Below are 17,965 nucleotides of genomic sequence, written 5' to 3' on the forward strand. Positions count from 1 at the left end.
AACCACTAGGGTCTGCAGGTGTTGTAGACTGACTGTTTTTGCACTAGTGTCAGTAACAAATATGGGGTTGCTTTGATTTGGTATGACTGAAGATTTCAGAATGAAATATTTGGGGACTATTTCACCTTGTTCTGAAACGTGGGCCTTTATTTCCTCTGTAACCCTCATTTTATTGCCACATTCCAAGAAACTGAGCAGATCTTTTACTGTGCTTGAGAAAAAGTCTAAATGTGTAAACAACAGCTTCTGACCTGCTTCCCACCTCCAGAGCCACATGCAAGTGCACACATACCACACACACACACACACACACACACACACACACACACACACACCTCACAAAGTAAAACTCACCTTGAAAAGAGAATGTGTTTTGTATTTCCTCACTGAATAGTACAGGGTTGTTGGATGTTAGAACAGAACTGATTTTTTTTTTTCTTTCACATTTACTCAGAATTTTCTTGCCCCAACTTGCTTTCTTTTCTTTTTAATTTGACAAATCTCTTGTGTCAACCCACCAGGGTCCAAACACATAATCAAGAAGACTTCAGTTGTTGTGGCGCCAGTATCAGAAAAATAGCCTGGGCCACTTGCGGTTACCTCCAAACCCAACAGGCTCAAAGAGCCTTTGCTTTAAGACATGAACTATAATCAATCTTTGCTAGCCTTGGGAAGTAAATACCCCAAAGGCCCCCCAAAAGGCTAACCTTTCAAAGAAGGGAATGAAAACAAGTATTAAAGTAAGTTCTTACTGTTTCTGTTAGCATATTAACTCAAACTTTCCATATTCAGCAATTTGCTTCTCAAATCATACCTCTGAGATCTTTAATTTATCAGTTGTGTCTATAGGAAGTCACATCATGAAACTACTTTTTCCAAGCAGGCCTTGGCAATACTTAGAAGAGCCTATGTCCTCAAGAATATCAGAGAATGAGGAAAAATCACCCTGAACCAATCTGCGTTCTTCAATTTCACACCACAATTTACAAGCATATCCCAATTTGGATTCTCATTTCAAAGAAAGCTGGGATGCTTTCTGCCTGGCAGACAACTACAGTGGAAAAGTCACTCAGATGGAGGTCTGGAACAGGGGTGCTGTTTTCCTGTATCAGAAAAAACAAACATTGAGCCCAAGGTCAAAAGAAAAAAGAAGCTGTGATCCTCTGCGCTTGTGTGAAACATTTATGAGTTTCTCAGGATTCTCAGTACTTGGCTTTATTCTGTTTCCCCTCAAGAGTGGCCAGAATCCTTTTGCAACACACAGACAACGTTTTGTCAGATATATCACACCTGATGGCTACTTGGACATAGAAGGGAAATAATATTTGAAAGATAACTTTCCAAGTAGTCTTCATGGCAAAGAACTTAAAATAGTGCTTGGCATCACAAACACCTAGGACATTTTTAGAGACTATAAATGACTTCACTGCTGTAACCTTGGCAATCTGGCCTCGGGGTTTATTGTCTAGGGTTTCATTTTCAGCTAGAGGAGTTCCTCAGCTGGAGTCCCTCTGGAACCACCCTGTTGTGCCATTGAAAATGAGGCCTGGCATTTGTTTTTAGCAGGATAGTTTTCTACATCTTTTGATTATCCCTGTCTTCCCCTTGTATGGACCACAGTCTCTATAAAGCTTCAAGATAATTATCACTTCATGCTCCCTGCAATACTAGTTTTACCGCTCAGTATAAAGAGGAAGCATCATGCAGTCTTACTTTCTCAGGCATTATTCTGAATTCTGCAGATCATCTTCAAAGCAGCAATGAGTGGTAGGGAATTAAAGCAAAGGAGATGCTATTTGGCTTCAAGATGTTCATGGTCTCATGGCAGAAAATACAATTTACCAAGTAGCCCTTCTAAGTGGGTAAAATATACCTTTCTTCTGGAAAAATACGAGGTGTTTTCCATTATTATATATGCAATCATGATTCAAAATGGGGAAATGTTCTTCTTGTGGAGAACAGAACCAAAAAATCTAGGCCTAGGGGTCTTTTCTGAGACTGATATCACAACCAAGGACCATTTATGGAGATAACCTGGACTCCCTGCACAGAGGTAGCCTGTGGCAGCTCAGTCTCCAAATGGGCTCCCTAATAAGGGGAACAGGAGCTGTCTCTGACATGAACTCAGTGGCTGGCTCTTTGATCACCTCCCCCTGAGTGGGGAGCAGCCTGACCAGGTCACAAAGGAAGACTATGAAAGACAGTCCTGATGAGACCTGAGAGGCTAGGGTCAGATGGAAGGGGAAGAGGACCTCCCCTATGAGTGGACTTGGTGGCAGGGCACAGTAGGAGATGAGGGAGGGCGGGGATGGGAGGGGATGAGAGTGGGGCTACAGATGGGATACAAAGTGAAAATTGTAATAAATAAAAAGTTGTATTTAAAAAGTGGGGAAATGTTAATGACTCATTCTAGAAACCACACACAGGAGGGAATGGGGAAAGTGCAGCTCAAACAAAACACAAACTTCTCAACACTGTGAACAGCACTGGCTTCCCAAGGTGTGGGTTTTCCCCACCATGGGACCTTGGAGACACTACCAAGAACTGACTGTATTGCCCATGAGAATTCTCTGTGACAGGCAGAGGCCCTTAGCAGAGCTTTTATGTAGAAAGAGGCTGATCGGAAAGAAATAAAAGCTCACAAGATATCTACCTCTTACTTCCATTGCTCCCTCACTTTCCATCTGCCTTGACAATTCTTCATAGATAGCCCTTAAATTAAAAAGAGCACCAACTCTTTCCTAAGGAAATAACAAACAAACAAATAACTTGGAAATCACAATGAAAACATTAGTAGACCACCAAGAAAAGAAACATTCTTGTGTTGTCTAGGGTTATAAGGGGGAAAGGATTGTTTTGTTTTGTTTTTTTAATGCCTGTGAGTGATTTGCCTGTATGTATGCTTCTATGCCACTTCCATTCAGGAAGAGGGTGTCAGATCTCCTGGAATTGGATTCACAGGTGGTTGTGAGCTTCCGTGTAGGAGCTGGAAATGAAACCCAGCTCATCCGGAACAGCAGCCAGTACTTTTAGTCTCTGAGCCATTTCTCCAGCTCCTGAGAGAAAGGGCGAGTTTTCGGTTTGTTTGTTTGTTTGTTTGTTTGTTCGTTTAAATGAGTGGTTTTGTCAGACATTATGGACTTAATTTGACTAGTGGATGTGTCTATTTGTGGCTATAAGTTCCATTGCTGGTACAGCGAAAGATACGAAATGATTTGTGGAATAGCAGGTTTGACCTCCCAGCTCCTCAGTTGACCCCTCCTCTGTCACCATTCCAGGATGTGTTTCATAAGTTCATTTCTTAAGGTACAAACGTTTCTAGTGCTATCAGAGCAAAGATCACCTTCACCAAATCTGTAAGTCACTCTTCTAACTCTTTCAAGAGTGGGTAAACTTTGGCTGACACACAGAGCTCTCGGTCCATGGAGAGGCATGCTCCTGCTCACAGTAGACTAGAAGAGAAGGAATATTGTACTTTGTCATTTACCAAAATATTCAGCAGCCAGGAAACAGGAGAGAAATGTGAAGGAAAATATGTTTGAAGGAAGACTAGCCTTTCATAACCAAGCCAGAAGGATGAGATGACTTAAAAAAGACAGACCGGGGAAGGAGGACACTTATAATAGGCCTGTTGTACCAGAGTCTCCCATGCACTTGATGGGGCCCTGGTCATTTGCTCCATGGAGCTGGAAGGAGACTGATGGATGGCTGGGAGAGGAGCTTCTTTCTTTCTGCAGAAATCCAGACTAAATCACAACATGCTCAGGCTAGGGAGAGGAGCAACCCAGACTTCCCTCCCCGTTTTAGAGCTTAGAGCCTGGCCTATAAGTGGTAGGATAGGGAGCTGGGGGGCGGAAGGCAGATAGGACTTGGAGTTCAGAGAGAGCTGTAAGTGAGAAACTGAACATTTAGTGAAAACAACCTGGCCTTTTAGAGTGGGAGGTCCGCAAATGCACTCTCAGAGAATACTTTCTATGATTTACTTTGTAGGTAACTAATCTAAGCAAAGGATTGGAACAGAATGGCTTTCCCGAGCCTGCTGCTTGAGAAAGAGCACAAACTACAACTTGTTTGCCTACTTTCAGTTAAATGCCCATGACTTACACAGTTACCCTGCCAAGTGCCCTGTACTCCAGCCCCTAGCTTCTAGCCCAGCTCTCTTCTGGTGTCTCAAGGACTTCATGTCACAGTTCAATTAGAACACTTGTGTTTTATATATAATGGTTAGGTCACTAACCTGCTTAAATGAGTTTATATCTGTCTTCACACATGATATTTATGATGAATCTGATACCCCTTCCTCCAGGAAATTAATTACAGAAAAAGAGAATCAAGTCTCGGTCTGGTTTTATATCTTGAAAGATTATAGGGAGGAGTCCTACGTTTACATATAAAATTTTTGAGAAACTGGGGTGTTTTTCCTCTCCATCAAAGGAACCTCAACTTTGTAAATAACTCATAGTGAAGAAAGTCATAGGCTTTGTGCTGCTAATACAAATAATGATGAGCCGCAGTGAAAAAGCCACATATGTGGTGCATTCATTTGCCTACACATGCTGAGATCAATGACAGTAACACAAATGGGGCGCTGTTGTCTATATGCAATAGAGTTATCCAGGAGTGTGCATGCATGTGTTTGCTTATATGTGGAAGTAAATAAATATTATAAATAACAAAAGGATGAATATGATTTTTTCTGTATCAGCATGAGACTCTAGAAAGAAGCACAACGCTGATAATGGCTTTTAAATAAAGTCATCAAGATTGCCTTTGTTTACTGCTGTATTACCCAGCCCAGAAATCTATTTTCTAAGTCAATAAACACAATGTCCTTGGCTAAAAACTTTCAATTCTCCTAAAGAAATATCTAAGGATATACAAAGAGATTCCCACTACTTACACTAAACAAGCAAAGATGGGAAAAAAGTAAGCTGAAAGAGAATCAGATTCAAGAACTCTGCAGAGGAATTTGTTGCTCAGACTTGGGCAGGGCATTTTAAAATTCTGAAGCATGTTTTAAGAAATGCCTGGGATTATGTTAAGTAGCTTTTAAGATTCTGGAGGTGGCTGGAGCCAAACTTCAGGTTTCTTTTCAGAACTTTTGATGCATGAAATGCACGTATGTACTTTTGATGCGTGCTATCTTATCTGAGAGGCGTCATCTGCCTAGAAGATTTCAGCGTGGTATTGCTTTCTATGAAGCACTGCTTAGAGCAGTGGTTCTGAACCTGTGGGTGGCAATCCCCCTGGAGACCAAATGACCTTTTTACAAGGGTCATCTGAGAACATCCTATACTGTATATCAGTATATCAGATATTTACATCATGATTAATAGCAGTTGAAAGATTACAGTTATGAAGTAACAATAAAAATAATGTTATGGTTGGGGGTCACCACAGCATGAGGAACTGTACTAAAGGGTTACAGCATTAGGAAGGTTGAGTACCACCCATTGACTTAGAGAAAAGCCATATCCTTTATCTCAGCGGGGTAATTAAAACTCAGGAATGCCTTTCTTAAAAGGTCCAAAAGAAACACCTGTAGCGAGGACAAGCCCTTCCAGCCATCAGACCCCACCCACCTCACCTGCAGTCATGACCTTGTGTCTGCTGTATTCTTGGAACCCTGGAAGGCTGGAGACCTACAGATAGAGTGACTGAGAGCCCTTGGCTCCTCTGCAGATCATTTCACTTTGAGACTTGCTGTAAAAGTGTTTGTCTTCAGTGGAGTGGCTTTCCTTCTTTGATTTGCTCTGGGAGAGGGGAGCAACCAATACAGAGACAAACACTGTCACTCTGATCAAGCAGCGAACTTGGCTCAAGACTCTATCATGCCCACAGAAAGGTCAAAGCTCCCTCTCTGGGGGTCAGAACTCAGCCAGAGTGCCTTTGCTTCCTTAGGCTAAAAGTTCACGGACTGGAAGATCAGTAGGTGGAAACGGGAGAGGGGGTTGCTGTGGGTGGGCCACCAAGGGTTTCAGATGGGATTTATAGGGACACACCACACGCATCTCAATGAGCTGTGCAGTCAAATTCACTGCACAGAGGTTAATCTAGATGTCAGCATTGTCTGACAGCACTGAAATTACTCCGGGGCAGGGCTCCTTCAGAAGTCTTAATGTAACAGTCAATTCCATCCTGCCTGCAGGAAATGAAAGTTTTCTGCCTTGTGTGCCGCATCATTCAGCGCCAATTTTCTCACTGTTTGAAGTCCAAACTGTTTGTGGTCCTGGGATTCACCTTGTATTAAGACTTTCACAGACATTAAGAAGCCAGGTCCTCTGTCCCATGGAAGTCAGAGAATGTGAACCAAGAGAAAAGGGAAATGAAAAAGCAGAGAGAATAAAATTCTTACTGAAATGTACTCCTCTCCTTCGGGTATCAGAAGGCAAAGTACCTGGACCAGGGTTACTTTTACACTCCAGAAGAAGCTTAAAGGGCAGCGGGTATTAGGCAGCTTTTAAATAGAGAAGAAGGAGGGACTAATCCCCAAGAGGGAAGAAATTGATTAGGTCCTATTACTTTAGAGAATATAAACTTACTTTCTTTTTGAAGTATCACTGCCACGAATGCTTCTTAAATGAAATAATATAAATAGCAGATTTGGGTCTGAGCATGTGATTTCTCACTCATTTGAGGGGATACTGTATCCAAAGGGATGCTAGAGCACACAGAGTAGAGCTGGGCTCTCACAGTACCTTTATTCTTGTAGAGAGGAAGTCTAAATTCTGACTGCCTAAAATTACTGGGACTAAATCATCTCAGAGGTACTAAATGAAAGCAATACCTAAATTCCTAGGAGCTTCTCAGGAGGAGGAGCTCAGTAAGTTCCATGTCTTCTGTGTTATCTCAATCCGCCTTCTATTAGAAACATCTGCTCTGTGAACTATAAATCTCTTGAGAGCTCTGAGCTTAGACCTTGGAGCTCCAATGTATTCCTGGATGGTTAGGGGGAAATGTTAATAGAATTTACACTCTTACCTCTGTATGAAAAGGGAACTACGTTTGCTGATTGAAGACATAATTTTTATAGCAAACATCAAATCAAGCCTTGTTTTAAAGTTGGAACCTAGCTGTCCACAGAAAGAGCAATGTGAATTTTATGACTGGTGAGGAATTCCAAGTACACACATATTTGGAAATATCATAATGAAACTCATGATTTTGTACAATTTTGTACAAGAAAAAAAAAAAGGAAAGAAAAGGTATTCCAAGGTCTATCAGATGGAACCTACATCTCCACAGAGCTCAGAGAAAGATGATTCTGTTGCTACATGCAAAATTTGTTGAAAACACACACACACACACACACACACACACACACAAATGTGTTTGGAGAGAATGGACCAGACAAACAGAAACCTGGTCAGAAGCAAAGATGTCGGGCCCTGCGCAGGACAGCCCACATGTAGAGCAGAAATCCTGATACCCAGTGCTTGAGCACAACAGCCATCTACTCTACCACCATCACCAATGCCTATCAGAGAAGAGTGACTAGTTATTATCCTCTCAAAAGCCATTTATTCTGGCCCTCCTGGAGACATTTCATCTACAGTGGTGGTACCATCAATACCAAATTCCAAACAAAACATAAGCAGAAAGGGTTTCTGTGGGTGAGTTATCAGAAAACCATGAAAGATGATGTTGAGAAACTCAGACGTTATTGTCAATACGATTTAATATGGGGAGCAGCGGATGATCAAACTTTCTGAGATAACTGATTTCCCTTTGGGACCTTTCTGAATACCTGTGAGTCCAGTCCACCTCTACAGTTCTCATCCAGGAGAGACACGAGGTACAAAGAGAACTGCAACTGACTTGCTGGTTTCAGGGAGACTTCCCTGAAACTATGAACATCAAATGAATAGAGTACATGGTGCATATGGCTAGAGCTAAAAGGAATGTTTTCCTGGTGATTTAAGCAATCCTCAGTTTCTGAAGTCCAAACTGATGTTTTAATAATGTTCGCCAAATGTGGACTTACACTTCCAGCCCTATTAAGTATCAGTTGAAACAATTTATTTGGTACCAAGTAGGGTGAATTTTGAAAAGAAATAAAATCATAGTGAGTGACTACAGTTCACGGGATGTGAGCTCAAGGTGACCTTTTTTACTCTAAGGTAAACACCTTGTGCATTTTAGCAAACTGGTGCTCAGCCAACACAGACACTAGGCACTACACAGATCTTTGAAAGTGGCTCCAGGACTGCTGAAATGTGGGCTAATTGGCTGATCAGCCACAAATATTCTAGGCTCCCCACTAAGCAAAGAATTGCAAAGATCAAAAGTTTCAGATAAGTGTAAAGCTTATTCTATTGCTGTTTGGTTCAGAAAAAGGAAGCAGGAATGCCACTAGTCTATTCTTGGATGTAAAAGAACTCAGAGAAAGCAAGTACAAACATAAAATCTTGTGGATTCTGATCCAGAGTTCAGATTACTACCTTGCATGGGAAGTGGGTGGGACTATCTCTATATCCCAGACTAGTTTCTGCCAATATGGGCATGTGTAGTGGGGAAAAAGGCTAGAAGAGAAGAGCAGTTTTTCTTGAAGAACACAAATATCAACTTCCTGACTTGTGTGCCTGGATCCTGCACCAATCTCCCTTAAACATAACAGGCACTAAATATTCTTTACTTTCCCTTTCAGATCAGTTTTGGTCAACAGTAACTTTTCTTACTTTCCTTTCCTACCGTTCACTTCAGCTTTCATTACTAGCAAACAAGCTTAGGATAAAGAAGTACACGGGACTCAGAATAGCCTTTCAAACTGAAATTGAAGGATCCACCTTTTCTAACTTGGTACATCTAGGATGGGAAAACTGATAATCTAAGAGATGCTGATTTAGCCAAAATCACATGAGTAGCCAAGCACAAAGGCAGGGTTCTCAACGGTCTTTCTGCTGCATGCAGTGCTCTTCCAACATGGTTGACTCACTCTTACTTCTGTATTGAAGCTCTTCTGTGGTTATTGGTTTCTGTAGTATTTAGCACCAGAAGGATTCGCACTAGTGTGTTCTGCAAGGTAAGCATCACCAGAGGTGAACAACACTGTTGAGTTCAAGTCCAGAAAAATGGAGGATCTTCATCTCCAGCAAGAAACTATCTCTAGGACTAACTTGTGTATGATCTGCTATGTGGAGGAAGACCAAAGTCATTTGTCTGTTGACTAGAGAGAACTAGGTGATCCTGTCAACCACTAACAGTTCAGAGATGTAATCAAAAAGGAGCATTAAGTTTATATCCAAATCAAATAACTAAGACCCTTGTCCATGACATCCTGTTCTACAATGGACACCTAAGTCACTTTGTCAACACAAGAGTAGACCAAGTGACAGTAACAGGGCATAGAGTTAAGCATGGGTCCCTGAAATATTCACAAGCATTCATAGAGGAGTTGACTTTGAACTAAGTAGTAAATTAATCTGAAATGCTCTTTGAAGCTGTAGATATATTTATGTAGGAGGCAGGATGCAACAGTTGGCAGCAGTTACATGGGCTGATGGGATGTCAATTCTAGACTCATTGGACCATATAAGATTCTTTAACAATAAATAAATAAATAATCAAATAAATAAATCACCAATAACAATTTTCTGGCATAGGGTAAGGCTAAGGTAGGAAATGAGACAAAATGTTTCCCAACCCCAGCCTAAAGTAGTCTCAGACACTTTAGACTCTTTACATGTTGTGACATAGCTGAAGAAAAGGACCAGAGTGACTTACTGGCACCAACCCCAACCCAAGGACAGTATGTCCTCAGAGGCCACCTCCCACGCAAGGCCAAAAGAGGGTTTGCTAGGCATTCCAGATTGATGCTGAGAAAAAAAGTGACACAGTGACTCAGTGCAGTTAGAAGCTAAGAACTCAGGGCTAGATCAGGATCAGGGCATGACAAAGTCATCCCTTCCTCTTCACATAAGGAAAACAAGACACAGTGAAGTGGGGCGCAAGAAGGAAGACACCCTGCACACCCAAAGACACTAGAACATGTCACTGTCCAAAGCCTGTTCTGTATTTCCTTACCCTCTGAAGCACCTCCAACCATTTCTGAGGTTCACATGCAATCCACTCTATGCAGAGAGGATGCTAGGATTGTGAGAAGGTTGGCCCCATTCTGGGCCTCTCTTAACTCCACTGCCCTCACTCTCCTGCTGTTACACAGGCAGCTGATAAAGAAGAACACAGAGATGCCAATGTGGAAGCTCATGGAACTAACAAAGGACACATGAGCAGGTTCAGTCTTGTCATTTGTCCTAACTGTCCCATCAAGTCTCTAAACTTCAATTCTCCGTCTCTTCCAGACCATTAAAAACAAAAGGCCTTAAGCGATTGTTTGGGGGGAAGAATAGATCTTGGAACACCACTTCTAACTAGAAAACAGTTTCCCCTCAGACCCCCACCCCCAAGGCATTCCCTGCCTGAGTGGCTTCCCTTTACTTTTCCAGATTAAAACCTGAATGGAAACTTCCACCCAGCAGAGACCAAAAGCCTCAAATGTACCAATTCAAAGAGTGATAAGAGAAGTAATTGTCACAGGAAAGCAAAGGGTTCTTTTGAAGGGATCAATCCAAAGAGCTTTACCCTAATGTCCTCAGGGACGTGGTACCTAGCAGAGTAAGAAGTTCCACACTGAATTCCCAGTTAACCCAGCTCTCTCCCAGTCCAGCTGAGCAGCCTTGCAGATCCCTGAATCCCAACCATGGCTACAATCTGAGCACAGCTCTTTACTATTTGAATAAAAACATTTGTTGGTTAAAAAAAAAAAAAAAAAAAAGGAAAACTACAAACACATAATTCAGTCCTAAACCCGCCACAGAGTTGCGAGTACTTCAGCTGCGTTTGATGGCCAGGGTATCCAGGCTGTAGACAGTTCCTTCAGCTGGCAAGGAAAGGGTTAGTCAGCGGCTCCTGGGAGCTTCTGGTAGGAAAATGTCAGTCTGTTAGGTAGCGCTGTGCTTGGGATGAGGTGGAGAGGCACATACCCTAGGAAGAGGCATCCCCTCCTCCCCAGCAAGATGGCTCCGTGCAGTGAGGCGCTTGGCTCCCTGGGGAGTTTTATTGTTTTGTAAGAGGGCTGTCCAAGGAGCTTCTCTTTTGCAGTCCTCAGCAGCCCAGTTGGGAAGGCAGTGATTCCCCTGGTGCTGGAGCCAAGGGGGACTGTCCCCAGCCCAGCTGCTTCATTCTCACTCTCGGTCAGAGCTTGGTCCTCATTAAGATGCCAAATCTGCAGCACCGGCCACTCATTGGACATCTTCCAGAGAAGCTTCAGCCCCTCCCCCCAACACCCAGCCCACAAAGCGATTTCTCAGTCCCTGCCTTTTCACAACAGCTCAAAGGCAGATGCATCAATCCTTCCGAGGGCTGAAAACGTGAGGAGAATGCCAAGGGCCTAGCACAGGTGCCAAGAAGATTCTTCGTTGCTGGCTTTTGCCAATGCCAGTGTCTGGCTGCTTGAAACACAAATGACTCAGGCTCTCACCTGGATTCCTTTCCTAGCAGTGGGGTTTACCCAGGACTTGATTGAACCTCAGGATATGGGAGAAGCAAGATAAGAAAATAAGACCCAAGGGGCTGCCTAATTATGACCTACAAGCAGCTAAGTCTCTTGCTACCAGAGCCTTGAAACCTGCTGTGTCCGCATTAGCAGATAACACCAGAAAATGTGGGTTCTAAACCTCCAAGCTCCCCAAGAGCCTTAAAATGAAAGGACAGGCCAAGAATCTCCCCAGTGATGGAAAGATGAGTGGCAATGCCTTGATAGGATTCGGACTTCAGCTGTTCTTCCTCCATTCTGTAAATCCACTAAGCACAGTTCTTCAAGTTCAGAAGATCGAATCGCTTCAAACCTAGTAAGGAATTGAGCATGATTTACATCCGAAAGGGTGGGGTTTCCTCTCCCAGGAGTCCCCTGTCCTTACTTGTTTGGTGATCACCCTGACCGTGGATGGCTTTGTGTGGTCTGGTGTTGTTATTTGTTCACTGTTTACCCGTAGGTGTCATCATTGATTCCAAAAAGCGTCACGACTATATACTTTGTAGAACAGACAAATTAGAAAATTGTCCCAAAGTGGAGAAAAAGCGGGAAGAGAGTGGAAGCAAAGGTCAAGGCAGACCAGAGATGGTTCCGAAGGGCCTGGACTTCCAGAATTGTTTCCTTGCCAAGCACCGTCAACGGGTTACGCATGTGCACGGATGATTGGGCAGTACCCTGCCTCCTCCCAGCCTCTCTCTTGGCAGGGTCAAGACGAAGAGCTCCAAAATCCAGAGCTGAAGAAGCATGGGCCACAGCTTAAGTCAAGGGGATTTCATTTGTGTTAATAATAATATTTAAATTTTTTTCTCAATTGTTAATGTCTTACGGTTTTCTGTATCAGCAGCTTCTCTGTGTATCTGAGAAGGTAATTCTCTGTAGATATAGATAGATAGATAATTATATATATAAATATATATGTCAAACTGCCTTACAGGGTTTCTTTCTTTCTTTCTTTTTTTTTTTTTTAAATTCAGTGTTGTATGTGTAGCAGGCACTTGAGTTTATATGAAGATGTTCATTTCAGTCAAAGATGGAAGAAAGGAGTGGAGATGAGGAAAAAGAGGATATGAGCAGGGAGAGAGGAGGCAACAGAGTATAAACGCTTGGCCACCAGTCACCACTAGCCGAGAATGTCCAGGTAGATTGGAGTGGCCTTCCCCAAAGCATGGAGGATTTTGTAGATCTCCTTAATGTTCAGCCGCTGTTGTGGTTCCCTCTGCCAGCACCCCAGCATGACGTCATATACCTCTTTCGGGCAGACTCGGGGTCTCTCCAAGACACGGCCTTGGGTGATGCACTCAATGACCTGAAAGAGCAAGGATAAAGAAGTCATATCCAGAAGTTTATTCAAAGCCCATCCTTGGTGCCGGGACTCCCGCTTCAGCCACACACACACACACACACACACACACACACACACACACACACGCGCGCGCAGGCTGAAGTCTGCGTAGAATGCAGCCTTGGTTTTCTTCTCCACCTATGCAGAGGTGACAGAAGCGATGAGCCGTGCACCGTGCTCGTGGATCTCACTGCTGCTCTTTGCGCTGTAGCTGCTGGGTCAGGGCATGTGGACCCTGACTCTACCCAGGTACCCTTCCCTTTTACTTTAAAGTTCTGTGGTCCTGGTTATCATCTGGACTGCCTGGGTTACATTCCTCTCACCTTGTTGTGGAGATTGGGGGTCCTGACCACCATCCCTCTACCTCTTAGCCTCTGTGACTTTTAAAACCCCTTTATAGAGCTCTGCCTATCTGCTCCCTGCATACCCGCCTTTATCCCCTTTTACTTTCATTTAATTGGGAATATATGTGTATGCGTTATGCTTGGGTACATGTGTTTACATATTCACACGGGCTTGCATGTGTGAGTATGGGTTCACATGTGTGGTTAGGTGGGCATGTATGTGTATATCCACGGGTGTAGAGGCCCACGGTTGAAGCTGTGTATCCTCTTTGCTTGAATGCCACTGTCTTTATTGAGGCTGAGTCTCTCCCTGGAAGTGGAACTCACCAATCCCAGCCACTCCTCTAGGAGGCTGCCTGTGCCTGTGCCTTCTTAGTGCTCATAAGCCAGGCAGCTGCCACAACTTGCTTGGCTGTGTGTTTGGGCTCTTTGGATCTGAACTACAGTCCCCATGCTCTTATAACAAGTGCTTTATCTACTGATCCATCTCTCAGACACTGGTTACCATTTATAGTTTTTCTCCCAGCCACAGCCACTGTGCACACCACCCTATTTGCATAGGACTTGAGCCTAGGACTCTTTCTGCCCTCCTTTTTGCATTGATTCACCTGTCTTGTGTATTTTTAAAATTTTTGTAAAGTATTTTTATGGATTTAAATTTTTTAACATTATTTTTGAGATTATACTATAGTCACATCATTTCTCCCTTCCCTTTCCTCCCTCCAAAACTCCCACATACCTTTCCCCAATCTCATTCAAATTCATGGTTTCTTCTTTCACTAATTGTTATTGTATGTATGTATGTATATGGATATACATATATATTCCTAAGTATAACCTGTTCAGTTCATATAATGTCACTTGAATGTTTTCAGGGGTGACCATTTGGTAACCCAATTAGTGCTTTTCCCTAAGGAAGACCACCTCTCTTGCTGCCAGTTTTCCTCAATTTCTCATAGTTCTTGATGAGCTGCTAGATTAGACACTGCCTGGGTGACCAGCCAGTGCAAGTCAGTTAACCTCAAGGAATATCAGACTGGATATGCAAATGCAACAATTAAAAAAAAAATTCCCTTGCCCTGAATGGATGGCTGCAAGGTTCAGGGGACCCATGGATGTTCTCTGAAGTTCAATTTCAATTCCTTGAAGATATTTCCTGAGAATGCTGGGAACTGAACCTGGGACCTCAAGAGTAGGCAGTTTTCGTGCTACTTATCTATATCCACAGTCCAGATACATTTAAGACAATCATTTACTTTCCAGTTGATGCATATCCATTCTACACGGTATCAGGTTACATATGGGCATCTTGTTAAAAGTATATTGTACTTTGAATGTATTCCCACCGTACTACCTTATCCTTCCCCCCTTTTCCTTAATTTCAACACTGGACTTTACTTTTCTAATTGGCAAATGCGGTATTAAGCTTCATTCTAGCATTTTGGCTTGATTTGATTTTCCTCATTCTCTTTCTATCATTTCCTGCTCTTTCCACAATAACTATTCTGTTCACTTCCACCTCCTCCACACCATCCTCTCTGCACTCATGTCTCAGGTGTCCCATTGTCCCTCCCCAGAGTTCTCCAACACCTCTTTTTTTTCTACTACCTCCTTTCTGGTTTCATAACCTAATCAACCCGCACTCACTCTTACATGCACACATCACTTACAACATTGTAAGCTAGGCCGGAAATAAGCATGGAGGTTTCTCAAAAAAGTTAAAAATGGTGCTACGTGGTGACACAGCCTCACTGCTAAATTCAGGCACATGCCTAAAGAATTTATATTCTACCCAGAGATGCTTGCACATCCGTGCTTATGTTTGCCATATTCACAAGAGCGAAGAAATAAACTCTGTTTCTGAGGACAGTTTTGTTAAAAGAAAAATTGAGAAAACTATATATGGTTCCCACTGTGACTTGCCATTAGCACATTACACACTACATTTGGTTAATACATAATTAGCTAATGCCGTGGCTTATTCACATTTCCTCAGTTTTTAACCTTCTGTCCTTTTGCTATTCCAAGATTGCATCCAAGACATTATATTATACCACCTCATAATGTGTTCTCTGGCTCTTCTGGGATGCCAAACATTTCTTTACGGCAACTGAAAATATGTGTATGTCTCAAAACTTCGTCTAATTTTTAGTTTTATTTTAGCTTCTCTTCAATTGTGACTTCAAGCAGGTGACCTCACACTTCAGTTTCCACTTTTAAAAATTCTGATGATGTATCTCAGCATCACTTAGAAAATTTCTGAGACCGCAACAAAAGCTACCTCCTTGTTTAATTCTCTGAGATACCCAGTCTCTTCCAAGATGTCAAGGAATACCTTTCCTTTGTCCCAAAACACAAGCGTTTTAGTGAAAATTCTATTATTGTGCCAAAGGTGCTTAGAAAGGTGCCAAGTGCTAAACATCATTTACTGTTCTACTTTCTTAATGCTTTATAAATTGAAATTACCAAAAGATAATGAGTATCCATTGTTGTGTTGTAGTTGGTTTATCTTATTCTTGGACACACACATAACCTTGTTAATCATGTGCACTTGGCCTATTCAGTTAATCCAGATCTATGCTGTGCCCTGCCTGGGGTAGCCCAAGCCCTTGGAGACATCCTTCTGTAGACATACAAAGCACTCAGTGTTTCCATGACATGGCACAATGGGAAAACTCACAGTTGTTCTCTATTTTCTTTTTCCCTATTAGTGAAACATTTGTTTTTTTCTGTATGGAAGAACAAACAGAACCCTGACTCCTATCTCAGTTCACACATCTGATTTAATATTCTTTTGACAGTTATATCATATTTTCCATGGTTACAATTCTTCCTCCACTAGGAAGCTGTTTCCTCCTTTACTTTGATGACCTACCTATTTTATACACTATATGCAATCCCTGTTCTGGGATATCTGTCATCATCAGCCTTCCTCCCAAAACAGATCCTGACCTGTCCCATTATTACCTCTGTGTTGGAGAGCTGGAACCATGGTTGTTTCCCATAGGTAAAGATCTCCCAAAGGATAACCCCGAAGCTCCACACATCACTCTCTGTGGTGAACTTCCGGTACATGATGCTTTCAGGGGGCATCCAGCGGATGGGGAGCATGGTGTGTCCTCCCACCTAAAAAGGGCAAAGACAAAAGCACGTAAAGTTACCAGATGATCACTACCAACCAGAAGTCTACAGCCTTCTTGTATAAATGTACCCTCCATGCATTGAATCCCAACATGGCTATGCTCTAGGCAACCTGAACTCAAAGGTGAATGGGAATGCTGACATCAGTGACTATCAGAATGAGAGCAGCTATAGATCAGACCTGAGGGAAGAAGACAGACTTTTTAACATAGAGAATGAAAGCTAAATGGTAATCTGAAGTGAGAGGGAAGGTTTAAGAGCCTGGTATAATAAACAAACAAATAAATAAATAAATCTTTACACTATTAAAAAAAAAAAAGAATCTGGTACGAGAATAAAATCTTAAAATCTTCCTTAAAGAAATCTCCAGGAGGAAACAAAGAGAATCATAACATGAGCCTCCAAGCATCAGAGAGGTCATAAACAAACATTGAGTTAGACCCCTTGACAAAGGTGATTAAGAAATACATATATACTACAGACATCTAACCTGTAGATTATTAATTTCACCTCCCACTCAAATTTCTCATCACAATTTGGGATCTGCGATTCATGTGAAGAGGATGAAGATTTCCAGCAACCCCTAAGCCCTTCTGTTAATAAGAAATTGGGTGGAAAAAAAAGAATACCTCTCTAAAATGCTTAGTAAGATACATCACAGAAAATAGTCTTTAAAATAGCCTCAAGAGACACTGGCCATTTGCGGGCTTACTCCTGAGATTCAAGGGGAAGATAAAGAGAGTGAGAAGGGTAGACATTTGGAATATGACTGAGGACAAAGGTTAGAGTATTGGCACACATGAAAAAAGTTCACAGTGTGTTTCAGATCTCAGGAATGAAATGCGTTATTACTAAGTAGAACATCAGAAGTTGAGCCTTTCAGTTAATAAGTGGAATTTGTTAGGAAAGTGCTTGCTGTTTGCTTGAAAATAACATAGCTCTTTGTGTCCCAGTAAACTTTTGACACAAATGTCTTTCCCTGATGGACCAGTTGGAGGGACAGCAGCAATGGGCACTGAAAAGCAATGGCTAAATAGAAGAAAACCTCATATCTAGAAGAAGACAGAGGAGAGAGAGTCTGTCTGTCTGTCATCAACTGGAAACATCTTAGAAGAAATCAGTCTTTTGGATTTGTAGAAAAGTCACTCAATCTTTAAAATTACCATAACTGTGAAGACAATTTAAGGTGTTTCTACCTGGAAAGCAACACTAGGCCTCTTCACTAAACACAGGCTTTCAAAGAAAACAAAAACAAAAAACATCAGAAATCAATAGAGTAAGATTCTGGAAGAACATAAAAAGAAATCCCAGATATGTGATGTCTTGAATTTTACTATAGAGCAAATAGACTACAACAATGCAATTTAAGTCTAAATAACATGTGCTAATTTGGTGGCTAAAGGTAATACAATATCTAATAAGAGCTTCCTATAAAATAGAAACATAAAGTAAATAATATTACCAATAATGTTAATAGTACTACTGCTGCTATTGCTAACCTAATTATGGGGAATGAAATTCCACATAATTTTAACAATAAGTGCCACAGAGAGTAGATACAGAAATAATTAAAAGCCTGTTAAAGACTTTATCATTAAGAGAGGC

General features: G+C 42.0%; 1 protein-coding gene across 1 annotated transcript in view; it reads right to left on the reverse strand.

The window, feature by feature from the left end:
- Positions 1–11,287: 11,287 nt before the first annotated feature.
- The window catches only part of Ntrk3 (neurotrophic receptor tyrosine kinase 3), a 372,713-nt gene continuing 366,035 nt past the window's right edge, over positions 11,288–17,965 (reverse strand). The window contains exons 16-17 of the mRNA XM_055623070.1: positions 16,187–16,345; positions 11,288–12,839 (exon numbers count right to left, since the gene is read on the reverse strand). Of these exons, the coding sequence (XP_055479045.1) occupies positions 12,654–12,839; positions 16,187–16,345 (345 nt within the window). The 3' untranslated portion in view covers positions 11,288–12,653. The remainder of the gene's footprint in view (positions 12,840–16,186; positions 16,346–17,965) is intronic.

The sequence above is a fragment of the Psammomys obesus genome, unplaced genomic scaffold (assembly GCF_907164565.1).
Source record: "Psammomys obesus unplaced genomic scaffold, mPsaObe1.curated_primary_1811, whole genome shotgun sequence".
NCBI lineage: Eukaryota > Metazoa > Chordata > Mammalia > Rodentia > Muridae > Psammomys > Psammomys obesus.